Source organism: Lissotriton helveticus, chromosome 10 (assembly GCF_964261635.1).
Source record: "Lissotriton helveticus chromosome 10, aLisHel1.1, whole genome shotgun sequence".
NCBI classification, from domain to species: Eukaryota; Metazoa; Chordata; class Amphibia; order Caudata; family Salamandridae; genus Lissotriton; species Lissotriton helveticus.
In genome coordinates, this window is record NC_136071.1 from 70,688,132 (window position 1) to 70,715,662 (window position 27,531).

Consider the following 27,531-nt stretch of genomic DNA (forward strand, 5'->3'; position numbering starts at 1 on the left):
AACGTGAGTCCGGCATGCTGCCTAAGCCACCTTTGAGTCCCAAAGGGCAGGGCTTCTATAAATTGTTCCAAATAGATCTTGTTCATCACCTCAGCTAAATTTCCTTCTTGAGGTTTCAGCCAACGATCGGCTGCATCCTTTAGCTTGTAAACGAGGGTTTTTGGCACATCAGTAGGCTGCCCCCTTTCTTGGCGGAACCGTATCCTATGGCTCTCGTCATCGACCCCTAGCCTTTCCAGGATGATCTGTTTGACATGTCCATATGCAGCTGTCCCGTCTTTGTTGGCGAGTTGGTACGCAGCCTGCGCTTCCCCTGTTAACAGGGGGGCCAAATAGAAAGGCCATCTTTCCCCGGGCCATGCGCTAGCTCGGGCAGCTCGTTCAAAGTTAAAAAAAAATGAGATAGGGTCGTCACCTGCCACATATTTCTGCAGGGGAACGACAGCTCCGGGGGGTGCGGCAGCTCGGTGTTGGCCCAACGTGGCCAGGAGTTGTGTCTGACCCTCCGCTAGTTTCGTTATCTGTTCTGCCTGTTGCTGAATAGCGGCTGTAAACGTGGCACGGTCGCTTTCTGCCTGCTCAGTAGATTGTCCAATAGCCCACTCCAGTTTGGACTGCCCTTCGCTCATCTGGGTTATTAAGGCCTCCATCTTAACAGAAGGATACTCCTGGCTGGCTCGCCACTTGTCACCTTAGGGGTGTACAAGAAGAAACTGAGCCCAAACTGAAGGGAGGGTCTATGGCTTTTTATTACTGAAACAAAGTCTGCGACTATCACAAGGCACAGTTCAACAGTAGTAGCTTGGCGGGATGTCTGTAGAACGGGTGAAACGTCTTCCCAGCGCGGCGCCTTCGTCTTCTTCCTTCTCTCGCTCACCAGCCCAAAACAAAGGAAAAACAGGTGGCTGTTAGTTCACAGCTTAAACGCTAAAAGGACCTTAAGGGAGGGGAGTGAGGGCAACACGCGTGAGGAGAGAACAGACTACCGTCACCAGGGAAGCAGACCAACCAAAGAGTGAACGTGAGTGCTCAGGAGTCTCCGTGTCCCTTCCGACCTCCCTCCTCCCGCTGCTGCCCCTTCCCGACTCGCTTAAAAGGAAACAGGGTACGCAAACGCTCACGTACCTGGGGTAGCCACGCGTCTTCCTGCGCGTGGCTGGGCGGTGCGTGGGAACGGTGGCCTCCTGGCTTCTCCGGCGTCCTCGCGTCGTCTTCGTCCCCTTGGTCAGGAAGCCAATTGCTGGTGTCTGCGCCGTCTTCCTCCTTCGACGCTCCTCGGTCTCGACCTGCTTCCGCCGTCCGGGTCTCTCAGTGGGTGATTTCTCTACGGGGCTTCGGTGCCAAAGAGCTCCGCACCATCCACACCTCGGCGTCTTCCGGCTCTTCCTTTTCTTGCCCTGATCCGCTCTCTGATTGGCGTGACGGCGTCCACGTCATAGGAGGAGGGAATTCCTCCTCGCAGGACTCCCAGTCGTTAAAGGGCCCGCACCCCTCCTGCAAGCGAGACGTAGAGTCCGTTACGGGGCAGGATTGGACCCCGTGACAACCAGGAATGGATGTGTTTTAACCAGGGGATTTTCGAGTGTTGGTCGAGTTTAATGCAGTCCATAATTACTTCCTGGGTAAACCTGGTTTCTTCTTTGGCCCATATGGACCGCCATAGGGACAGGGGACGCAATGCGATCAAATCTGTAACATGATTTATGCCTAACTCTCTATGAGTAATCTCGTTTGAGGCAGAAACGGGGAGGCATAATAATCGTTTCAGGTACTTGTTTTCCTCCTGCTGGATGGACAGGGCAATCTGAGGATTATATCCCCATATCCCTGCTCCATACAGGGCAGAGGACATACATCTTGAATTATAGATGGAGATCATTTCTCGGATTCTGCGACCCCCTAATTTAGAGGCAAATCTGAAGATGCAATTTACATTTCTAGTCATCTTCAGACCAGCACAGGATTGCTCATTCACCCATCTCCCATCTCCTGAAAAAGTAATGCCTAAGTAGCAGAAATGTTGGACAGCCTCAAGTTTATCCCCATCAAGAAAGAATGACTTGTTTTTCTTCATTTTCTTTCCGCAGGTCATAGTCATTGTCTTGCCCTTGTTGATTTTGAGCTTTCTGCCCTGAATAAAAGTATGGAACTTATTAATTAACTTTTGCAGCCCGTTCGCGGTCCTGGAGATCAGGACCGCGTCGTCCGCGTATAGAAGGACGGGTATTTGCTTTCCATTGATGGAGGGGGCATCAGCATAAGATTCTTGTAAAAATTGGTCAACCTGATTTATTAAAAGGGAGAATAAAAGGGGGGCAAGCACGCACCCTTGTCGAATCCCTCTGCCAATTTTAAAAAAGGGGGTACATTCACCGTCTGTTCCAAATCTGACCTTACTAGAAAGACTACTGTACATTCTGGCCAGAAGGTGGATGATTTCAGGCGGTGCACCCATAGCAAGTAGTGTAGGCCAGAGCAGTGCGTGTTCCACCAGGTCAAAAGCTGAACTTAGATCGGCAAAGCACATGAACAGGTTCCCGTCCTTAGCTTTTGTGTACTTGCCGATAATAAGTTCCAGGTTCACGCACTGCTCCATAGTTCCTAAGCCCCTACGGAACCCGTACTGGATGGGCGAGAGAATATTATTATCTTCTGCCCAAGACTCTAGTCTCACCAAGAGTACACGGCTCAAGATCTTTAGTGATGAGTCCAGAAGTGAAATTGGGCGATAATTTCGTGCTTCTGCCCTAGAGCCCTTTTTAAAAAGCGGCACTATAATAGATTGACCCCATGAAGTTGGTAACTTGTCCTCAATAGCAGCATTAAAGTAACGGGTCAAAATGGGGGCCCATAAGGTAATCTCGAATTTGTAAAAGTCCACAGGGACCCCATCCGGTCCCGGGGCTTTCCCCCCCTTGCTCTTCTCGATTGCGTCAATCATCTCACTTAATGTCACAGAAAACAGCAATTTCTCCCATTTAAAACAGGTTGGTGTGTCAGTTAAAACATTCGAATTAAAAACAGAAATAAAACCAGAGGTAAAATCAGACTTAAAAATCACTGTGAAGTGTGCTATCCAAGCCTGGCAACTGACATGCGAAGTTAATTCAGGAATGTTGTAGTTCTTCAAGAATGAGCTATTTACAGTGTCCCAGAAAAGTTTGTGATCTTTAGTATCTGCGGCCAGATCTAATTTCGCCCAAGCCTCATCCTGCAATTCCTTCTTCCTAATGGAGAGAGCAGTGTTGTAGTTATGGCGCTCTTCCCTGATCTTCCTAGCGTCTCTTGGAGTGGCATCAAGTGAAGTTTTCAGCCTTTTTAGTGACTTGGCACAATAGTCATCAAACCACACTGCCATGACTTTCCTTGATTTCCGGGCTTTATGCATCAAGGATTTCTCAATAGTTTTTGTTATAGTTAGGAAGTTGGATAACAAGGTTCGTGGGCATGGTTTCGATGACAGGCAATACTCGACTTCTCTACAGCAATTTGTGATCACATTAGCAACAAATTGAGTGGGGTCAACTCTAATCCATTTCACCCTCATCCCACTTGGTCTTTCTGCTGCAATGTCCTGGATTGGTTGACCATAGGTGTTCTTTTTGGTTCCCCAGCCCAATAGTTCAACGGTTACACTGTTATGGTCACTGACCGTTTGTTCAATCACCCAAACGTTGATATAAGCTACAGAGCAAGATATCATAATATGATCAATGAATGATTGGCTGTTTCTCCCATGAAATGTCGGGCACCTGGCATTGTTCGCATTCTTGTTGCATTCTAGGAGGTCCAGGTCATATTTAGCAAGTAGGGTATTTAAAGCACTGCCATAGTTATTGTGCGGGAAATGATTATATACACTTGTTTCCCTTCCCGAGTACTCCTCCCTGTGACCACATGCCCCCTTGAGAGCATAAATACATGTTTTGATGTTAAAGTCTCCTACCCATAGGATAACAGCTGGTTTGGATGTACTTGATAAGATCACATCGATGGCCCGCTCTATGTCAGAAATAAACATTCCCCGTTTATCCCCCACAATGTTGTTATAGAAGTTCACTACTATTAAATCTCTACTTCTGCTATGGGCCATACGCAGAACGGAAGGGTGTTCTCCTAGGACAACATGATCACTGACACGAAACTCAGTCAGTGCGGTGGATATTAGGGTCACAAGTCCGCCCTTGGCTCTACCAGCCTGGGATGCCACAGCCTGTACATTAAAAGAAGTGTAACCCTCAACATGTACTTCTTCCCTATCCCAAGTTTCTTGCAAGCAGATTATATCATAACCCTGTTTAATAAAATCAGCCCATATGGGGGTGTTTACCTTAGAGGCTATCCCAGCTATGTTCCACGTAATAGCCCTCAGGTTCTCTTCCGAAGCTACTTGGGGTGGATCGGTGACCGTTATGACTGGTGATATTATCTGGTTCTCTGGGTAATTTTCACCAGTACATATGGTAGCATCTATCAGAGTTGGGTCGTTAGAATTTGCTACAGAGGTGTCTGTTGGAAATTCCTCAACTGTTTTAACGGCCATCAACCTAAGTTCCTCAGTTACAGATGACTCGTCAGCGGGAATGCCCCCGAGTCAGTCATTTTCATCTAAGGAATTGAAAATCTGAAATCTATTGGATGTTGGGACTGCATATTGACCATAAATGCTCGTTTCCGGCCCAGGGACATTAAGGTTATTGGAGTAGTTGGGGTTTAGTGTTCTGAATAAGTTCAGTGGTTGCTGCAGTGTATATTGGTTATATGGGTCATAAGGAATAAAAGGGTGCTTAATTGATTGTGCCGGTGCCTGCTGTACAGGTGGGTGAGGCATGTTTATTGCTCTAGGATGTTTGAAGTTCTGCACGGGAATTTTAGATCCCGCCTGATGTCTGTAAAAGTAGTCCAGTGGGAACAGGGTGGTATTGTAATCGTTATCTGATGGGATTGGCGCGTTCAAGATTGAATCTCTTGCCCATTCAGTGGTTTTGTAGTTTATGATTACACAGTCCCCACTTATTTCCTTTTTGCTGGGGCCCACCAACCCTACCCTTTGGGTTGAGAGAATCTGACTTGCCCCTCTTAGGGGGAATCCACAATTGTGGGCAAGCCAGTGCAAAATTTTGTTTTTAAGGGTTTCACTATTTTCGGTTTGGGAGGGTTTCAATTTCGGGACATTGGCAAGGATTGCCACATATGGTCTACTTTCTGGGGGAAGATTAATCACTGCAGGAATGATGTTATTATAGCAGCTGCGTCCTGTTGAATTCCCATTTACTAAGGTGTGTCCCGTTGGCACTCCACCTCTTACCCCAGAGGGCCCACTTGTGGTGTTACCTGGGGTATTGGTGTGTGAATTAGTGGACCTGCCGAGGGCAGCCGTGGGGGCCACATTTCTGGCGAGGGGGACCTGTGAATTAGTTGTGCTAGTAACAGTCAAGTTGACCTTATTCCTAGAGGGTGCATGCGAAGGAATAGGTGTGACATGTGGACCCAGATGTTCAAGGATGTCTAATTTAGCTAGACCTAATTGCTCCAAATTTTCCACCTTTTTACAGATCTCCTCAAGTTTGTCATTTAGGGGGGCAATGAGGAGCTTCATAGCATCCACAATGTGACACATTATAGACTCCCCATAGAGTGTGGTAGGATTGATATTGCCACTTAGTCCCAAATTTGGGCTTAACTGCGGTGGAGGTGACTCTCTTCCGTTGGCCTGTTCTAGTAATGATGGAATTACCTTCTATCTTCTGCCCCTTTGTTTCGCGCACCCCCTACACGGGGCCAGTAATTTTCTATTACGTGTGCGTCTGGGTCTAGGTCTGCGGTGGACGGAGCCGTTGCCAGTCGTGGTATCTACGCAGCTATTATTGAGTGAGTCAATAGGGGGGATGGAATCATCATTGTCACAGGAAATCAGAATTGCGCTGGTCTCAGGCGCATTACTGGGCCCCGGTTCCTTGAGTGGAGTAACATTAATCTGTAAATTGGGAGTTAGGGACAACCGGCTATCCCTATCTTGAAATACTGCAGGAAGGATGGGAGGATCTTCCACGTGAGATGACACAGCCCCTGGGAGACCCGCATAAGATTGCATTAATATGGAATTGTTTGATGGTGATGTTACATTTATGTTATTTACATTACAATCCTCGGATTGTGATATCTGCTGGGTTAGACAGGTACTTGGTGGTAACGACAGTCGTCTCTCGGTATTTTCAATGGCGTTAGCTACCACTACGATTGTCTGTTGAAGCATGCGGTCAATTGCAGTTAACGTTGGTAGCGGTGTTTTTGTTGAGACAGTGTTCCTTGTGACAGAACGTGTGTGAATGGGCGTTTTTTTAACCGTGTTCTTGGCATTTGACTTAGGCTCCATAGGTGCCATTACAGTGGGCTTTATAGATCGAATGTGTAAATACCTTAGCGGTAGACGACGAAACGGCCAGGGGGTGTAGCCCAGCCCAGTCTCTGCAGGCCTCTGAGGGCCACAGAGGGCCCGCCCTTTGCCCGGGCTTAGCCCCGGGCACAGCCCCGTGCGCGGTCCCGCGACGCGGGAAGGCCAGCCCCTTTTACTGCGCCTCCGGGCGCTAAGCCTCTACGCGACTTCCCGGCCAGTCGCGGAGGCTTCTGGGGACTGTAGTCTACTCCCCCACTCGGCGGCAGTCCCGGTGTTGGAGGGCTGCGGCGGGGGGAGGACACAGCAGGTGCGGTGTGCTGGCAGCGGTTCTCCCTCGACAGGTCGCTCAAGACCCCAGGCAGACGAGGCTGAAGGCAGGTCAGGGTCCCCGGATGGCAAGCAGCGTGCAGGTAGGCACACACGGAACTCTGCCGGCTTTGGCGCTAACACACCCGCTCCATCGCAAGGCCAGCCCCTTTTACGGCGCCTCCGGGCGCTAAGCCTCTACGCGACTTCCGGGCCGGTCGCGGAGGCTTCTGGGGACTGTAGTCTACTCCCCCACTCGGCGGCAGTCCCGGTGTTGGAGGGCTGCAGCAGGGGGAGGACACAGCAGGTGCGGTGTGCTGGCAGCGGTTCTCCCTCGACAGGTCGCTCAAGACCCCAGGCAGACGAGGCTGAAGGCAGGTCAGGGTCCCCGGATGGCAAGCAGCGTGCAGGTAGGCACACACGGAACTCCGCCGGCTTTGGCGCTAACACACCCGCTCCACCGCAAGGCCAGCCCCTTTTACGGCGCCTCCGGGCGCTAAGCCTCTACGCGACTTCCGGGCCAGTCGCGGAGGCTTCTGGGGACTGTAGTCTACTCCCCCACTCGGCGGCAGTCCCGGTGTTGGAGGGCTGCGGCGGGGGGAGGACACAGCAGGTGCGGTGTGCTGGCAGCGGTTCTCCCTCGACAGGTCGCTCAAGACCCCAGGCAGACGAGGCTGAAGGCAGGTCAGGGTCCCCGGATGGCAAGCAGCGTGCAGGTAGGCACACACGGAACTCCGCCGGCTTTGGCGCTTAATTCCTAAAGGGGGGGGGTCAGGAGTTGGAGGGGGAGGCTGCTCCATTACTTTGAGGCAAGGTAGGAGAAGGAGCTTCCTCCACTGTTGGTTTGGCGGATTCGGGTGTGTAAGCGAGGGAGAGGGAGTGCAGGAATATGAAGGGTTGGTGGAAGCTCAGTAGGTGGTGGATGTATGCTGATACTTGATTGTGGAGGACTTTGTGGCATGGGTCAGCATATTGAGTCGACATCTCTTGTCTGGAGTTTGTTGAGGTGTGAGGTGATGTGGGTCCATCCGGGGAGGCAGAGGATGAGTCTGGCCACTGAGTTCTGTATGGTCTGCAGTCTATACAGAAGGTGTGTGTTAATTTCTGTGAAGTGTTTTGCCATAGTCCAGGTGGCTGGTGATGAGGGCTTGAGTGACTGTGCATCCGGTACATACTGTGAGCAATTTGAAGATGTTTCGGAGCATGCAAAGAGTTAGGAATCAGGCTGAGGAGACTGTGTTGTTCTGGTTTTTAATGGTGAGTTGGCTGTCCCCATTGATGCGGAGATACTGGCTGTGGTTTTTAGGAGTGGGTGAAGATCCTAGTTCAGCCAGCCACCAGGAGTCGTTCCATGGGGAGGTGTTGTTCCCAAAGCTTAGTTCTTCTGTTTTGTCTGTGTTGAGTTTGAGGCAGTTGTTTTGCATCCAGTTGTCGACGCTGTTCATGCGCAGGTGGAAGTTGGCTCTTGTGGTAGATGGATCTTCAGTTAGAGAGAGCATAAGCTGGGTGTCATCTGTGTAGGATATGATATTTAGTCCATGAGTTCTTACGGCGTTGGCTTTGAACAGAGTTGGGCTGAGGGATAAACCTTAAGGGAAACCACAGATAATGTTCTTGAGTTTGAAGGTGAAAGGTGGAAGGCAGATTCTCTGGGTTCTTCCAGTGAGGAAGGATGCGATTCATTTTAGGGTGTTCCTTTAGATTCTGAGTTGATGAAGCCTCTTGGGACACGGTGTCAAAGGCTGCTGAGAGGTTGAAGAGAATCAAGGCGGCTATTTCTTCCCAGTCTAGGAGGGTTCTGATGTCGTCTGTGGCTGCAATCAGGGCAGTTTTGGTGCTGAATCCAGATAAGTTTGGGTCTAGAAGATCATTGTTCTCCAGGTATTCTGTGAGCTGGCGGTTGATAGCATTTTCAAAGACCTTGGCTGGAGGGGGGAGCAGACAGCTGGGCCAACAGTTTGTGAGCTTGTTGGAATCAGTAGATGACTTATTGATGTGGGGTCTGACTTGAGAGTGTTTCCATTATCTGGGAAGGTGGCAGAGGTGATGAATGTGTGGAAGACGTCAGTGAGCTCTTTCCTGATAGTCTTGTTTTCCTGAGTGGATAGAATGCATGATGGCTATGCTGCTCTGCATGGTGAGTTGGTCCCAAGTGGTGATCCTGTCAGGGTTTGTGTCTGTTGGGGCAAGGAGGCTGAGGATGTCAACGGTGGTGGTTTGGGGTTCAAAGTGTTTGTAGATAGTGGTGATCTTGCAGTGAAAAAAGTCCGCCAGGGAGTAGCAGTGTTCTTGGGAAGGGGTGATGATGTTTTCAGTTGCTGAGGGGTTGGAGAACTCTTGACGATGCTGAAGAGTTCTTTGTTGGGGTTAGAGCTGGATTCAATGTGGACAGCTAAGTTGTTCTTTTTTGTCTCTTTCAGGAGTTGGTGGTAGTGGTTGAGCGCTGTCTTGTAGGAGGTGAAGCCTGTGGACTTCTTCTTGGAGCTCCTTCTCCTTTCTTGTCGCTTGCAGTTGTGTTTCATGGTTCCCAGTTCCGAGGTGTGCCAACCAGCATATTTGGCGGGTTTCTTGGGTTTGATGAACGTGATTCTGTCGGCGCAGTTGGTGATCCAGGTGGGGAAGTTCTTGACATCCTGTTCAAGGTTGTTAGTGGTGTCAAGATGGGAGGAGTTCAGGGCATCGGTCCGTTGGCTTTTGGATACTTTGTTCCAGCTGCTGTGTGCAGTTCAAGGGAGACGTAGTGGCGGTGTTGGGTGCTACTTTGATATTGAAGTGGACGATTGATTGGTCTGTCTAGGTAAGCTTGGTTCTGTTGCTGTACTAGACTTTGTTGTTGGATGTGGAAACAGGGTAAAGCGTGTGTCTTGCGTTGTGTGTGGGGTTGGTGACTAGTTGGGTGAGGCAGATGTTGTTAATGCTTTCGAGGAAGTTGGCTTTGTTGGCTTAGGGATCGTTGAGGTGCAAGTTGAGGTTCATGAGGAAGATGTTGTGTTTGGTTTCATTGATTTGTGGTGCAATGAATTCAGGGAGAGAATTGCAGATGCCGGGGCATGGTCCTGGGGGTTTGTAGGCAAAGGGTGCCTCTGATAGTGGTTTTGCCATCTGCTTTGAGTTGGAAGTTGAGATGTTCCATGATCGGGGTGGTGTCATCTGTGGCAGTGATGCAATGGAGGTTCTTTTTTAGGAAGATGGCGTTACCACAAGCCTGTTTGTTGATGTGGTCCCAGTGTGCTACCTTGTAGCCATTGAGTATGGCTCGGAGATGTCATAGGCGGATACTGGGTTGAGCCAGGTCTCGTGAGGAAGATGATGTCGGGGTAATTGAGGTGTTGGTGTCCCAGATCTCAGTGGCGTATTTCAGAGTGATCGGACATTGAGCAGGAGGCAGTGGAGCTGTTGAGGCATTGTTATGGTTGGCGTGGTGGTCGTGGTAGCGTGTGCAGCTCCTCTAATTTTGCAGGAGAAAAGACAGTGACGGCCTGTGTAGGGTCCTACTATAGAACTTGGAGAGGAGCAGCTGCAGTTTTTGTTTAAGTCTGGGGTTCAGGGCTCTGAGTTCGGCTCCAGTTCAGCTGCCATTAATGGCAGATCCAGGGCTCCCTGTGCTGAGCGCAGTCCTGGAGCAGATAAGCACAGAACGGCCTCCCTTTAGCATGCCACAGTGTGGCCATGCTGCAGCCTTCATTAAGGAGGTTCTGGGAGGTGGGAGTGGTGAGAAAGCAGGAGAGCGGGAAAGAGAACGGCGCTGCTGTTCACAAATAACAATAAAAACAGGCACAGAGACAAATTTACCAAAAGCATAGGTCACAATGCTGAAAAGCATGAGATAAATAAACCAAAAGGCACAACATAAACAGCAATGATCTGCAGAGAATTAACAGGCACAGATACAACAAAAGGAATAGAGAAAAAAACGGAGAACCGCAGTGGGAAAAGCTGAAGCACAACACTTGGAGGCAGCGAGGGCGAGCTGGCACAGGGACCTGCTCAATGGGCTTGCGATGCAGCCTCAATTAAGTAGGTCCTGGGAGGGGCGGTGGGAGGTGGAAGCAGCGGGAATGCAAGCGGGGAAGTGTCGCTGATCACAAATAACAATACAAACAGGCACAGAGACAAATTGACCAAAAGCACGGTCACAATGCTAACAAGCATGAGATAAATAAACCAAAAGGCACAAAATAAACAGCAATGATTTGCACAGAATTAACAGGCACAGATACAACAAATGGAACAGAGGGCAAAACAGATAAGGGCCGTGGGAACAACTGAAGCACAGCACTTCGAGGCAGCAAGGGGACATGACGTGTGTTTGTAAAGTGCATGTTCACCCAAGAGAATATTGGCACTGAATAACAGATGTTTATTATTAACCAACTCAATGGTACTCATTTTACCAGCCTCAGAATAATGAAAGGTTCAGTGGAACCACCAGGATTCAAACCTGTGTCCAGGAAGTGAAACACAGGCCCTTTCAGTGAATGCCGTAGTCCACTAAGCCACCAGGACTTGCTCTATAGTTCTGATTTCTATTGAAAAGTTCAGCAAAGCAACTCCTTCCTCTGCCAACCCTCGCAAAAACCTGTTGCCTAGAGACTCTGTGAATGGACTACTGGGCTTTGTCCAAGATTCAAAAATAGAGATGTATTTGCTTAGTTCTGAATAACAGTCCATCCGCCTTGACTCCGTCATCTATTGGAGCTAAATTGGGCAATTTATGAACTAGTTTTAGGAGTCCCATTCTTCTTTCATGAGTTATGGCAGAATTAGCATTTCTAAAGAGGCAAATTTCCCTTTGGGTCCTCATGGATAGTTCTTCCACATCTATGCCTCAATCCTGCAGTCTAACTTAAAGGAGCCACTATATCCAGCATTTTGGGCCCGATGTAGGTAGGCATTTACCGGTCGGTAACGGCCGAATTCGGCCGTTACCGACCGGTAAATGCCTTTTCCAATGTAGGGGGCATGTATTTACAGATTCTGTATTTTTACCGAATCTGTATTTACCGAATCGGTAAAATTACCGAATTGGTAAATACAGACTCGGTAAAAATACCGAATCTGTAAATGCAGATGTAGGTGGCACTTTAAACAGTGCCACAGGCCCCTAAGAATTCGTTATTTACCATGTAATACTATTGCATGGTAAATAACGAATTCAGGTGTACATGCACATCTGTGCATGTACACCTGTGCCATGTGACACACAGACATGCCTTTAGGGCATGTATGTGTGCCACATGGCACACAAGCCTGACATTGGGGTGCTACAGGGTGTCAAAGTGACACCCCGTTCCCCCTGGCAGGATTCGGTATTTACCGATTCGGTAATTACCGAATCGGTATTTGCCATTTATTCCTATGGGCTTCAAGGCCCATAGGAATCAATGGCAAATACTGATTCGGTATTTACCGAATCGGTAAATACCGCATCTTACAGATTCGGTAATTGAAAAAGAAAAATTACCTACATCTGCCTACTTCCAATTTACCTACTCTTAAATACCGAATTGGTATGATTCGGTATTTAAGAGTAGATAAATCGAGATTACCTACATCGGGCCCTTGGTCCTGACAATTGGACCAGGCTTTGTCCACCCCTTTTGTTTGATCTTTGCTGAATTTTGAGAAAAAAGTTAAAATATTTACATCTTCAGCAGGAGTTGTAGTGATATTGAACTGTAAACAAGCTTTGGGACATCACAACTTCAGTTTAGCTCTTGTTTATTTGTCCCGACCTTAACATGATCTACTTGAAATATATTCTCCCATATGTTCCGTAGGAAGCAATTCTGTAGAATTAGGATGGTGAACTAGTTTCAGTTCAAACATTGGTTGCCACTCCAAGGCCAACACTAACTTTTATGGAGCTCAGATTTCACCTATAAAATGTATGCATTATTATAGGACAAAAAACTGCAGACAGCATTTCTAAAATGGCAGGCAGATTTTGGCGCAAGTGAAATGAAAACATGACATAAGGCCTAGTCAAATTTATTATTTTTTAAGTGGCATATTTAGTGCATGAACAGTGATAACATGATTCAGATGCTTTAAAGGGGTAACAGTTTTGGTGCCTACAAGTGAAAATATGAAATAAGGCCTGGTCAGAATGCTTTCAGTTTAAAAGTGCTTTCATATAAAAACATGCTCAATTAATTAAACAGCCATGTTTAAATGTGATTAATCAATATGTAATCCTACTATAGAATGCACATTAATTTAGAAAATATATTAGTATTTTCAGAACAGCATATAATTGAACTGAATTAACATGTATTTTTGTGCAAGAGTAGAAATGTGCTGAAATGTGTTTTTGCAGGGTAGAAAAAACGTGATCTCAGTTTGCTTTAGTGGACTTAGCTTACTGCCGTGTTTTTTGCCCTTGAAGATTAGAATGGAATGTACTCCTCTTCCCTACCAAGTTGCAATGAAAGGGCTTTGTTCATAAATCACGCCTTCCTGTTTCCTTCGACCTTCACTATGTTGCATATTTTCTGTAGCATGTTTAAACAGTGGAGTGAAGAGAAAAACTCACAATTAATACTTTTTTGTTACAGAAATGTGTAAGTATAAGGATGTGAAGTCATCTAGCACAAGACTAAAATTTGAACAGGAACACGCCTGATTAATGACGTAACCAGTCACCCCATGGGGAGACGATATGTTTTGAAATTCTGATTGGACCAGCTATATGCCCAAGCACGTGAACTTTTGCTTGAAATATGGCTTACAAGTGGGAGGGGTGGCTTTTTGCTCATTTTTGCTGAGGGTCAGGCCCAACTTCTGTACTGGACACAGAGACCGGGAAGAGAGAGAAGTAGGGGCTGCGACTGTGGGGGCTATTTTGCAGCTCCTGAGACAGAGAGACAGTCCAGCACAGTGAGGCAGAGAGGGAGCTGAGAGGATCAGAACAGGTTTAGATTTTAGGTGCTAAACTTTAAATTTCATGTTTGACTAATTGCTTTTGAAAAGATGTCTTTGTCCTATGCATTTATTTCCCTTCATTGGAGATTTTTTCTATTATTAGCCTTGCAAAAACTCACTCTTTTCTTAGAAATTCTTAAACAGTTTCTGACTGACAATTTTGTGCCACATTGTATTCCTACTTGGAAGGCTTTGTATGCAGACTATAATATGTTCCGTATTAATGCTAATTTTCCTATTTTTCAATTCTGTAACCTGATTAATATTTGACTAATGAATAAAGAATCAGAAAAAACTTCGATTTAATTTAGAAAATAAAAGCCTTCAAAATACTCATGTTTATGTAAAGTCTCCTGAAGGTAATATACAGTGTCAAGGGCCCGACACCTTTTCAGCAGTAAATAGAATTAGATGAGGTTTTGAATTGAAAAATTACCATTAAATTACCGCTGGATCAACTTCACATTAAAGTTTTTTATTTGAGGAGACAAAAGACAATTTATGTTTCTTACTTTTAGATCTGACACAGAAATCTAAGTCATTACCTTGGTTATTGTCATTATTAGTGTCCTGAAATAATCGCCATCATCTGAGTCAAGAATATCTTGTATGACTGTTTGAGGAAAGTTTTGTGTGTTAGATGTTGTTTTCCCATCCTTTAAAGGAGGCTCTGGAGGGTCGCTGTCCACGTTCATGTCTGAAGAGCATTCACCAACCAATTTCTCATCATACGTAGATAATTGTTTATTCGGTACATCATCCTTATTAGAAGTTGATTAATTATTTGTATATTTTTAAAGACAAATTTTGTGCCATCCCCCGCAGACTAGGTCAAACAATTTTTGGTCACTATACTTTCAATAGTAGTTTCTATATTTTTGGTAATCTTTTTCACAGAGGAGGACAATGCTTATTTGGCTGAGAACTGAATAACAGAATTTAAATTACTACAAAAGTCCTCGCCTTCATCATCATCGTGAAAATCTGAAGGAAATTCTGAAGTAGTGTTAAATATTCTAAAGTAAAAATAAATATGAAATAATTCAATAATTGACAATGTGAAATATTTATAAGACTTTAGAATTGTGGAGGGAAAAAACAATAACACAAAATATGTGAAAGACTCCTTAAATTAGTATTGAAAGGGTTAAATGTTATTTGTTTAAAGGGTCAGTCAGCAGAGATAATGGTGCCATCTATGATGAGGCTGCTTCCAAAATAAATAGGGTGACCCACATTGGTGAGGTAGAAGCAGGCAGAGTCTGGGTACAGGCCATGCCCTGAAGAGAAGTCAACTGCAACATCAATGGTCCCCCATGAGAAGGGCCCGCGTCGTGAAGAAGGGAACAGATTGACAAGAGAACCTTTGCTCCCTAGGAGCAGGGAATGCTTAAACTACAGTCATGTCCTGGAGTGAAGTCACATGCTTGACGGTCAGCCTCTGAGGAAGAGAGAGAGAGAGGCAAAGAGAGAACCCCTTCATTATCAGAGGGCTTTGGCTGGAAGAGCCTGTTAAGAACTGTGTCAGTGAATGAGTACCTGTAGCCTGTAAGGAAAAACCTATTGTCACACAACACAAATGTGTCACAATAACATTGAGTAACAATCTATTATATTTATAACCAAAAGTTCACTTGTTCTAAAATTAAGTAAGATAAACAATAAATTACATGTATTGAGCTTCAAATATTCAGAGCTAAGGAAAGAATTGCTTATCTTCACTGTGAGCAGCGAGAAAAGAGGGCTGGTTGTAGTCAGGATAGCTGTTATAGAGATTCCTTATCATTGATTGGCTTTATTAATTTACTACGGTTCTCCTATTGGCTTGTAGTCCTTGAGCCTTATAGGAAATGTAGTTTTATTTTGCTTCTTGACTCCTGTTACTAAAATAAAGCAAATTAGGTATAACATGAGTCTCCTGTCAATTAAATGACAAGATCACGCGGGCATTAGCATTTGGTTTGGGAGGTTGATGGCTGTCCCCTCAAAGAGTGATAGTGTGCGCTTTTTGCCTTTTCTCTGTCTGGGTGCTTCCAGGCTCCCTTTGGACAGCACAAAGGCAAGGTCTGAGCCGGCATCCAAGCGCAACTGGTAGAGAGAACACAGGGCAGCAGGCCTTTTCCACCTCTGCATCCCACAACTGAACGTATTAATCAAGACCACCCCAAAGCTGCTCCACTGTAAGAAAGAGTTAAAGACTACATCACATCACTACCTCACAATGCAAAACAGTTCCCAATCCAGCTACCCCTCCTATCTCTTGCTGACTTTATGCTCATATTTGAGTCTGTACATTGCTCCACTGCTTTTTGACTCTGTTTGCACAACGGAAAAGGCAGATACATATACACATACATGTTCATTGCCCCTTAACTGAGATTTTTTCTTTTTTCTAATTTTCTGGCTTTCCAGATTCCAGTTTGCTCAGCACTGTTCTGCCACGCTCTCGGTCTACTCCAGTGCTTTGCCTTCATGAAATTCTTCTGAAGTCTTTATTCCCTCTTACTAAAAATATACTTCCATCTTGTCAAAGGAGTTTTTTAATATCTTTTGGGCTGCTTGCTACACTCCCAGGAGATATCTCCCAGTTTCCAATCAAAGAAGGCTGTCAGGATAGTCATCCTTTCCCCTGAAAAGCTCGAAAGGAGAAAGCCTTCAACTATTCTACATTTAAAATGTAATACACACTTGTAGGTGAACAATCTAATATTTAAAACTACATAATTAACACTTTATAAAACTCTGAAAATGTTTGCACTGTGGGTTCAATCTGAGTACAAGTTTCCTTTGGTATTTGAGTTCATGCTGAACAGCTGATGCAACTCTTGTTGCAGTGAGGATGCACTGGTCTCACTAGACTCCATCTGTGCATCACAGAATGACATCATCAACTGGCATAGATTGGAGTGGAGTATGGTTGGAGATGCTTGTGCTCCAAGATGTATCTGTGTGTCTCCCCAGTAAATGGAGAACAGAATGTCCTCCTTGCAGGGATAGTGATGAAAATTACATTTCTCCCTCAATGCAAATTCTACTTCCCAGTTACAGATACCAAAGAACACTCTTTTGTCTCCGGGACACCTTCGGCATTCTTCTGCACAGGCGGAAGTAAATGGGGTCCCCATTGTCCCAAATGCACCTAGCCATCTCCTGACAGTGAACAGTAATCACAAACTCAGAACTGCCCAGGATGTATCTGGATATACTTTTGGTGTTCTTGGTTACAGCATTATGTGACTCACTAAGAAATGTCACGAATGGCACAGGATACTATCTCCCCATCAACCTAATGTCCTTCAGTACACATGGATCATTACTAAGTTGTAGTGTGTGATGTATATTTTGAAAATCCCATTCTAACCAGGCTTTTCTGCAGTGTAAATAACAAACTTCCAACAATATTGGGCACAGCCAAATCTTTGACCACTAACTAACCTAAGGTGACAGATATTAAAGATGCTGCTCACCAGACACTACATCTTCAAGAGCAGCACATACTGTTTGTGGGGATACAGAACATTTCTGAACCCATTCCTGTGCTCGACCCCATAACATACACCTGCTGTTTGCTTCCATAGCTTTCCCCGGGTGTACAGAACCTCACTGGAGCAACACCTTTCAACTGATGTCCAGGTAAAAACCTCAAACAGTCAGAGGAAACTGAACCAGTATCAGACATTCAGATTTAACAATACTTACCAAAACCCGAGTTGCAGAAGATCTCCTGTGGGTGGCGGTGCATACACATGCAGCAGTCTGTGCTTGAATAAGCTGAAATTGACATCAAAGCCATTACAAGCCACAACCGGATCTTGACCTCCATGATGATAATGGGGAGTCGCAGAACCTTCTTGATGTCTGTTGACCTGGCACAATAAAAGAACACTCTGATGTTATAGGTTTCAGAACTGTGAATTAGAAAAGTTGGATCCAGCTGTTTAGGTCTTTGTCCTGCCCCTTTATATTTTCTTATTCTACAAAACTATACATTCAAATAAAAATATAGGCAAAATGGGCACACGTGATCAAACAGCCTCTTGCAATACAGAGATGAAAGATGAATGAATGAGTGAGTTTTATTCATGATCGATTACATAAAATCAATACATGAAGGCAACAACAGCGTTTCCTGAGTACAAATATAAACAAATATTAAAACCATATTAAAAGACTCTCTGCAGTACCTCTTAAAAGAAATGACATTGCAAACAACATTACCAAGCTCGTACTCGATTGTCAATCTTCAAAGTATGTTCAAAAAAGTATTCAGAGATTATATACTTTTTCATCATCACGTTGCATTTATTTGACTATTTACGTCATAGTCCTTTCATTATTTTTCTTCATTAATTTGTGGTTCAAATTTGAGCCCAATGCATTTCGGGCACACTGCCCTTCATCGGGGGACTTTGTAGCATCTGCAAAGTATATGGTACATATAATCACTAATACATGATTCAAGCTTCCACCAAACGTCACTCAAGAAACATTTACCGTTTTCACAGTTGTTAAGAATCAAAAGGATTGCATCGACAGAGGAATTATACAATAGACACAAAATCAATATTCTTAACAAATTCAAACAAAGAGGATATCCCCAGGACCTATTGGCCACCGCCTCAGAAAGAGCAGACATGCTGGAAAGGAAACATCTGTTGACCACAAGTGCGAAGAGTGAAGAACAAAGAACTGTATTCATTTCCAAATTCTCTACCAGGAGTTATCAAATTAAAAAAACAATCATAAAGCATTGGCCTCTTTTGGCATTGGAAGAAGATTTCAAAGGTATTTTTAGTAATCAGCCAAGATTTGAATACGAACGAACTAAAAATCTCAAAGAACTCATCAAAGAAAAAAAGATTACAGATGGAACTAAACACAGGGGTACATTACCCTGTCACAATTGTGGAAACTGCAGTGCAATTATTAAAGGGAACATCATTAGTTATCCAACAAAGGGAACACCAGTGAAATTAAAAACCTCTGGAACTTGTGACAGTAGCAATGTAATTTATATGCTGAGATGCCCATGTGGCTTATCAAACGTTGGAAAAATCCAAAGAAAAATTAAAACAAGAATAATCGAACATAAAAGCAACATCAGTTTAAAGAACATGAAATCCACAATAGCAGTACATTTCAATGAGGCAAAACACAACCCAAGTCAATTGAAATTTTGTACCCTTGAAAACGTTGATACAATACCAGGAAGAGATAACACCAGCCAATTACTGAGAAGGGAAATATTTTGGATCAACCATTTAGGCACTCTTCATCCGAAGGGGTTAAATGAACGGATGGACTTAAGCTGCTTTTTATAAAGCGGGACATTACTTGAACATGGACTCCCATAATTCATTTATTTTCAATGGTTTTTATAATGAATATATCAGCATTAATAGAATTCATAATTAGTTTTTCATGTACTATAATGGAATGGTGTCCCCTCCATACACACACATTTATAGCTATGCATAGGACACAGTCATCCATTTTTTATTTGTTATTTATTTTTATTTACACATCTCACATTTACATTATTTTCACATTCATTCTTATTCTTATTTTATTATACAATGTGCAATATCTTTAGAAGTCGCGGTTTATTTCGCGTTTCTCCTTAATCCATAGTCTATTCTCACGAAACAGACTCTATCGTAGTCTGTTCTTTAGTTTTATCGCACGTGACCGGACTGATCACAACATAGGAAGGTCTTGCGAGTTCTCGCGAATATCGAAAGAACACATGAAACAGCCGCGATCTGTTTATACTGATGAAGCAAAGCTTCGCATTTGCGACGTGCTGTATTCATGAACCTCGTCCATGTATAATCAAATAATAAGTTGTACGTCTTACTAACGTTTATTCTGTGTTTAAACGAGGTTGCCCGACGCTTGCCTATGTGTTTTACTAAAATAATTAACTCGAGTCTTTTAAAATGGCCGCTGCTTGAAAGTAAGTGTCTGCGCATGCGTCAGTCACACTCACGTGTCCTGATGTGTTTGCAGAGTTGGAGGGAAAAAGATGCGCATGCGTAATGCATAGCTTTGTCAACAACGTGGTACTGCTCGTGCCACTGCTCTTGTGTACGTATACATGTAGCTAACATTTAGACTGCATAAGTATATTTTATAGTGATAAGTTGAAAGTACAAACCCTGTGATGTGTTTTCATAATGTTATTTCTATGTATTAATTTGTTCTCGCTTACTTTTCATGTACCGCGGGGAATGGGGGTCTGACTAAGCCGAATGCCATCTTGGAGGGCCTTTCTGCGCATGCTCCTCCATCTGGGGAACTGACAACCTTGACTGGTGGAACTTGGCCAGCTGGCAGGGATGGGCAAGATGCTCCTGAGAACTGACCTGAAAACCCAGGAAAATGGAGCCATGTGTCCCTACTCTGCAACAATGTAAATTGTCATTGTATTTCCCTGCAGATTCTCATGGGAACCCCAATCTTGCTAGGCGGTACCCAAAGATGCAAATTAGGCATCCAAATAGTGTGTTATGATTGGTGTGTTACCCAAATCCTACCTTAGGACCAATCCAAATTGAGGGATTCTGACACTTTGCAACATTGGGGGGTGGTACACCGTCCCAAAACAGTATATCTACCCTGGGTTCACCTAGGGAAATTGTCCGACTTGTCTGGTTTAGCTGACCTGTCACTGACCCATCATACTCAATAGGTGACTGAAGATACAGAGCGCTGCGGAGCACTCTGTCTGAAATTTTACCATAGACTAAGGTTTTACTGAACCTTAAAGTGCTGGCAAAGCACTTTGCTGGGAGTTCGCTGATCCAATCGGGGTCTTGATCGATAGCTGCAGAGAGGGTGGAGCGCAGGCGTTGCTTCCAAACTGCAGGTGTGGTCCTGTCCTGAGCGGTCCTGTCCTGAGGGTTTGCTGTCCTGTCCTGAGGGTCCTGTCCTGATTCCTAATCTGAGGGTATCCTGTCCTGTCCGGGGTGTCCATTCTGCACCTGCTGTCCTTTGAGGGGTATCCTTCCTTGAGGGTTTCCTGTCCTTAACTGACCCGTGGCCAGGGTTTGGTTTTCACACCAGTCTAGGTAAATATTGCTCTAAAATTCTTTGAACTTGCACCTTTCTATTTTTCTGTCTTTTGCTTCAATAAAGACACACCTCTGCACATGTTGATTTTTCCATGCTTTGCCGCAACTATTGAAACGTAAAGTCAATTGCATATTTTCTTAACTTGTTCCTATGTTATCCTACCTTTTAGAAATCATATTTTGCATTGCAGTTTGTCATTTTCTGATATGGTCTAGAACGGCCTTACTTAAACTATCTAAAGAATTTTTACCTTAAATACATAGCGTTTCCTGTTGCATCTCACATTAGTATTTCCATGATTACCCTGACTTTATTTCTCTATAGTTATGTACTCTTCATTATTTTTATTATTGATTGTCTCATTCTTGTAAACTTAATGCTCAACGAAAACGAACTTTAGATAAAGCTCTTAAAACTTCCAGTTGTCCGTGGTCATTTCCAACAGTATTGAATGTCATTTTGAGTTGGTATTTTGCTGCCTTTCCTTTTACAGCTAGCTCCCTGATCCGTTGAGGTCATAGGTACCCGTGTCGGTGGATGGTAAGTCGGGTACGCTGAGTAATAACAGTAGGGAAATTCACACAAATTGGTAGCAGCCCGTGAAGTCACCCTGTCAATGAATAGTGTGAATTGAAAGTATATGGGCCCGAAGCCGGAAACGGTGAAATTATTGGCTGGGTGACCTCGCGCGCTCTATCAGTTTTTCTGGCTAGCAGAGGATGGTTAGGGACTAGTTGAAGGTTAGGCAGGATTAGTCAGACTAGTTAAGTCGGTAGCTGCTAGTATATCAATGCTGCTACAGAAGCGGCCATTCCGAGGGAACCGATCACTCTCTTGAAAGGTGTTGCTTTTTAAATTCATGAATTGTTTTATCATTGTTATTCTTGTTCTTATATTGTTATATGTATTAATCCATGCGTTTGTAAACCGTCTAGTTCATTGTTGTCCGAACTCCCCGGGGAATTGAAAAGGCAAGTGGTGAATAGAATCCATTGTCTTGAGGTCACAGGCTTAAGGAAAAGTTAGGTGCAGGTTAGGATAACCGGGAAGCACTAACTAGGGTTTTTCTGAATACGTGTGTGAATAGATGTCAGTAACGAGGTTCATTGGCAAAATTCCCATAGTGGCGTAACCTAGTAAGGGTCACATCGGAAGAGTAGCAGGTTCCTCGGAGTTTGGGTGAAAGCAGAGGGGTCCGCTGGGAAACCTTAGACTCGGATATATCCCGGAAGAGTGGATGAGTTTAGGGGAATAACAGGTTCACCGATGCTAGAGTGAAGGGTAGGCGGAAGAGATCTGCCCGCAGCGCGTGAAAAGTAAATGGAAGTAGTTTACTTGCAGTAAAACAACGCTGTCCTGTCTAGACACTTGAGCACTGTGGCGAATGTGTATTCGTTGTAAAATAACCAAGCACTAGCACTTTAGAAAGAAAGAAAGTTTCCGTTACCTTGTGAAGGGAGGGAGTCAGCCGCGAAGCGTCTCTGACGTCACTCTGTGCCGCGCTGGGATTGGTAGAAGCAGCGGGCGGGTAGCGGGGCTGAAATTGTAAAGGAGGGGTGAAGCGCCGGAGCGTGAGGACAGTCTCACGAAGGGGCCACGCACCCATTGGCCGAAATTATTTGAACGCGTGCACCCCATTGGTCGCACGGAATTGCAAGGCGCGTTCTGATTGGAGGTGACATTGTAAACAGAGTTAAGCGTAGAAATCGTATGTGGCACTCGTATTGTCCAGAGACTAGACCCGATCCAAGAAGCCAAGGGTTTGAAAGGGATCAGTGGAAAGCCAATAGATACGATATTATGTACGGAGCTAAGAGAAAGATGTCCCTTGTAAATAGGGTAAAGAATTATTTCAAAACGGACAAACCAATTAAGTCCAGAGAGGGCGTTATTGTCCCGCCACCGAATACTCCCGCCTCGTTCATGATGTTTGACCGAGGGTACAATACCTGTGTGTGGTTGGAAAATTGGGTAAAGAACACAAAAGATGACGGAATATTGGCTTTTCCGTTAGACGGTACTTTCAATGGCAGGATTTTATTTAATTTGAGAACCCGAATGAATGAATTGCATCCCCGACCGAGACTAACGCAGTATGAGGCATTAGAGGAATGGGAAATTGAGGCTTTCGAAAGGGAGAAGCCCCGAATGGACAAAGGTCTGACCAAGTGGTACCCAAGGCTGAAGCAAGAGACCAGGGATAAAAGGATGAAACAGTGGAGGCAGAGCATGATTGTTGAGGGTCTGTTTCCCATGATGCCAGCGGGTACCCCTTCTGCAGGAGAGAAAAGGACAGAAAAGAGTAAGCATTGGGGGGCCCTGGGGGAGTCAGATGATGAATTGTTAGATGACATCTTTACGAGAAGTCCGCCCCCTTATGATGAGGGAGCCCGACTTTCCAGTACAGGAGGGAATCCCCAGCGTCCATCTATTAAGGAGGAGGACCGATCCCTAAGTAGGGGGGGAGGTGGTCAAGTACTGCCCTATTTTGAGAATCCTGGACCCGCGGAGGTACGAGATATATATCCTAGAGTGCCCGTGAGCTCGGAGGAAAAATATTCCCGTGAATGAGCCTTTTTCCCCGGACCTCTTTATGAAAATGAAGAAAAGCCACTAAGTTCAGGAATGCCCTTTTTGCAGCCTCCATATGGGGAGGAGCGCAGGTCATTTGGCACAGGAACTTTGTTCCCAAAACCAAATTATGGTGGAGGACCAAGTGAAACGCATCCTACTGCCCCGAGTCTTACCCCTCACCTGACCCCACAGATGATACCTGACCGGACATTAGGAAGAGTACTAGATGAAAGGGAGCAAGAGGCCCTAGCTAGACAGAGGACAGAAATAATTCAGAAAATCTCCCAGTTAAATACCAGTCCTGAGGCTTTGACTATTCCGGTAACAATCGGACCAGTGGTTCCGTTGTATGGGAATAATCAAGGAAGTCCAAACCCTCCAGTTATGAACCCAATCATGGCCCCACCGAGGCAAGAGCCCTTACTGATAGACGATCAGTCCAGTGAGTGCGAGTCCGAAGTTGTGTTTTTGGACCTGCCAAACAAACAGACCGGGAAGGGAGTGCAGAAGAGGCATAATCCTTTTAATGCGAAAGAAATTAAATTAGAATCAACGTCAGGTACTAGGAGTGTTTCTGTGGTAACTCCGGAGGAAATTGAAAATTGGAGTCGTGAATTAGAAAAACAGACTCCGCAAACGAAACCTTTAGACCTCTACAAACTGAAGGTAGAAATAGAGGAATTGATGGCAGGAAATGTGGGATTAGACAGATTAAACACCTATTCTGAAGAAGAGTTTGTGTTTATGTGTAAAAGCCTTACCAGAAGTACTAGGGTGCTCCACGAAAAGTTGACAGACACTGCCGCTAGTATGGGGGTAGATATTTCAAGATCCAAGCCCTTGCAAAAACCTTACAGAGCTGAGTTCTCAGACAAAGATATAGAGAACTTGAATGTGTCAGGGAAAAAGTTGCAGATTAAAGAGCTGCTAGCAATTTTGCAGAAATGGGGAGACGTGGAAAAATGGAAAAGCAGGTGGGCACGAAAGAAAGATGAGGCTCGATCCAGACAAGCGACCCCTGAGTTCCCTTTGAGAGAAGTAGACAAGCCTGAACAGTTATGCCCCATGCGTGAAGTACCAGGTGGGAGGTATGTGCACGTTCCATGGTCCAGACAGGATATTGTGTCCTTTACTAACGATTTCCCGAAATTGCGCGAAAAGCCAGTTGACTGGTACCGGCAAGTGGAAAGGTTCGTAAAGGTGCAAAAATGCCTGTGGAAAGACCTGGATGGATTTTTCGACATTGTGGTTCCGGTAGATCTATGGACCGAGTGTAAAATTGCCATAGGCTGGCCTAGTGAGGAGTACCCGAGGGACTCTAGCACAGGGGAGCCGTCGATTGAAGTGATGAAAAATTACGAACAAGTAATGCTGCATTTGAAAAATAAGGTGCCAGCAAAGGAAACTGATTGGCCAGGATAGATAGAACCACGCAGGAGAGAGACGAGACAGTGCACTCCTATTATGAAAGGCTGTTGCAGGTGTTTAAAACATACAGTGGTATAGATAACATCGAGATGAAGGATATGACACATTTCATTTACAGGTTTGTAAACGGTTTAAGGCCTGAAATTTGTCAGTGGATAAAGGATAACAAAATTTGTTGGCACTCCAAAAAGATAGACGAGGTCCTGCGGTACGCAAAGTACTGCGAGGACGAAATGGCAGAAAAGAACAAGCATTGGAAATGCAATAGGTCTCGGATTTATTTGAGTTGGCAATGTCTTTTAGCCATGTGTTATGGAGTGTATGCATGTGGTGTGTAGTGGAATTATGTGGTTTGGATTGGAATTGTTCACCCTACACACTCACACACTGTTTACCCTGCACACTCACACACTGTTCACCCTGCACACTCACACACTGTTCACCCTGCACACACACACTGTTCACCCTGCAAACACACACTGTTCACCCTGCAAATACACACTGTTCACCCTGCAAACACACACTGTTCACCCTGCACACACACACTGTTCATCCTACACACTCTCACACTGCTCACCCTACACACTCTCACACTGCTCACCCTGCACACTCACACACTGTCACCCTTCACACTCACACACTGCTCACCCTACACACTCACACACTGCTCACCCTACACACTCACACACTGCTCACACTCATACACTGCTCACCCTACAAGCTCACACACTGCTCACCCTGCACGCTCACACAATGTTCACCCTGCACGCTCACACACTGTTAACCCTGTATACTCACACACAGCTCACCCTGCACGCTCATACACTGCTCACACTACACACTCACACACACTCTGCCCTCAACAGCACTCTGCCCTCAACTGCACTCTGCCCTCAACAGCACACAGCACTCTGCCCTCAACAGCACACAGCACTCTGCCCTCAACAGCACACAGCACTCTGCACTCAAAAGCACACAGCACACTGCCCTCAACAGCACACGGCACTCTGCCCTCAACAGCACACAGCACTCTGCCCTCAACAGCACTCTGCACTCTGCCCTCAACAGCACTCTGCACTCACACAATGTTCACCCTGCACGCTTACACACTGTTAACCCTGCATACTCACACACTGCTCACCCTGCACGCTCATACACTGCTCACACGACACACTCACACACTGCTCACCCTACGTAATGCGAAAAGACCTAGCTCTGCCCTTTGGCCTGTGCTTTAATCGTACAGTAGGTTGTGAGTAGTTGCGCTTGATTGGTTGAGGCGTCCCCTCCTTGCTGCTCCCCTCACAAAGGGCCGGCTGCCTCAATGAAGCTCCCAAGACACGTGCTCAGCTGTTCTTTGTTTGAGCTCCTGTGTGTCAGTGCACCGTGTAAGCGCACAAGCATACCCTGCTCTCTCTGGAACAGTCACTCTGCACTCTGCCCTCAACACTCTGCCCTCAACAGCACTCTGCCCTCAACAGCACTCTGCCCTCAACAGCACACAGCACTCTGCCCTCAACAGCACACAGCACTCTGCACTCAACAGCACACAGCACTCTGCACTCAACAGCACACAGCACTCTGCCCTCAATAGCACACATCACTCTGCCCTCAACAGCACTCTGCACTCTGCCCTCAACAGCATGCACTCAACAGCACACAACACTCTGCCCTCAACAGCACGCAGCACTCTGCACTCAACAGCACACAGCACTCTGCACTCAACAGCACGCAGCACTCTGCCCTCAACAGCACTCTGCCCTCAACAGCACTCTGCACTCTGCCCTCAACAGCACTCTGCCCTCAACAGCACTCTGCACTCTGCCCTCAACAGCACTCTGCACGCAACAGCACTCTGTACTCAACAGCACACAACAATCTGCACTCAACTGCACACAGCACTCTGCCCTCAACAGCACTCTGCACTCTGCCCTCAACAGCACTCTGCACTCAACAGCAGTCTGCACTCAACAGCAGTCTGCACTCAACAGCACTCTACACTCAACAGCACTCTACACTCAACAGCACACAGCACTCTGCACTCACCAGCACACAGCACTCAACAGCACACAGCACTCTGCACTCAACAGCACTCTGCACTCAACAGCACTATACACTCAACAGCACTCTGCACTCAACAGCACTCTGCACTCAACAGCACTCTGCACTCAACAGCATACAGCACGCAACAGCACTCTGCACTCAACAGCACACAACACTCTGCACTCAACAGCACTCTGCACTCAACAGCACTCAACACTCTGCACTCAACAGCACACAGCACTCAACAGCACTCTGCACTCAACAGCACACAGCACTCTGCACTCAACAGCACACAGCACTCTGCACTCAACAGCACACAGCACTCTGCACTCTACAGCACTCTGCCCTCAACAGCACTCTGCACTTAACAGCACTCTGCCCTCAACAGCACTCTGCCCTCAACAGCACTCTGCCCTCTACAGCACTCTGCCCTCTACAGCACTCTGCCCTCTACAGCACTCTGCCCTCTACAGCACTCTGCCCTGTACAGCACTCTGCACTGTACAGCACACAGCACTCAACAGCACTCTGCACTCAACAGCACACATCACTCAAAAGCACTCTGCACTCAACAGCACACAGCACTCTGCCCTCAACAGTACTCTTCCCTCAACAGCACTCTGCCCTCAACAGCACTCTGCCCTCAGCAGCACTCTGCACAATACAGCACTCTGCACTCTAGAGCGCTCTGTACTCTACAGCACTCTGCACTCAACAGCACTCTGCACTCAACAGCACTCTGCCCTCAACAGCACTCTGCACTGAACAGCTCACAGCACTCTGCA

General features: G+C 45.8%; 1 protein-coding gene across 1 annotated transcript in view; it reads right to left on the minus strand.

Moving 5' to 3' along the window:
• LOC144785901 (metalloproteinase inhibitor 3-like) overlaps positions 1–27,531 on the minus strand; it is a 177,151-nt gene that overhangs the window by 110,377 nt on the left and 39,243 nt on the right. Inside the window, exon 2 of the mRNA XM_078664772.1 lies at positions 17,327–17,493. Within this exon, the coding sequence (XP_078520898.1) occupies positions 17,327–17,450 (124 nt within the window). The 5' untranslated portion in view covers positions 17,451–17,493. The remainder of the gene's footprint in view (positions 1–17,326; positions 17,494–27,531) is intronic.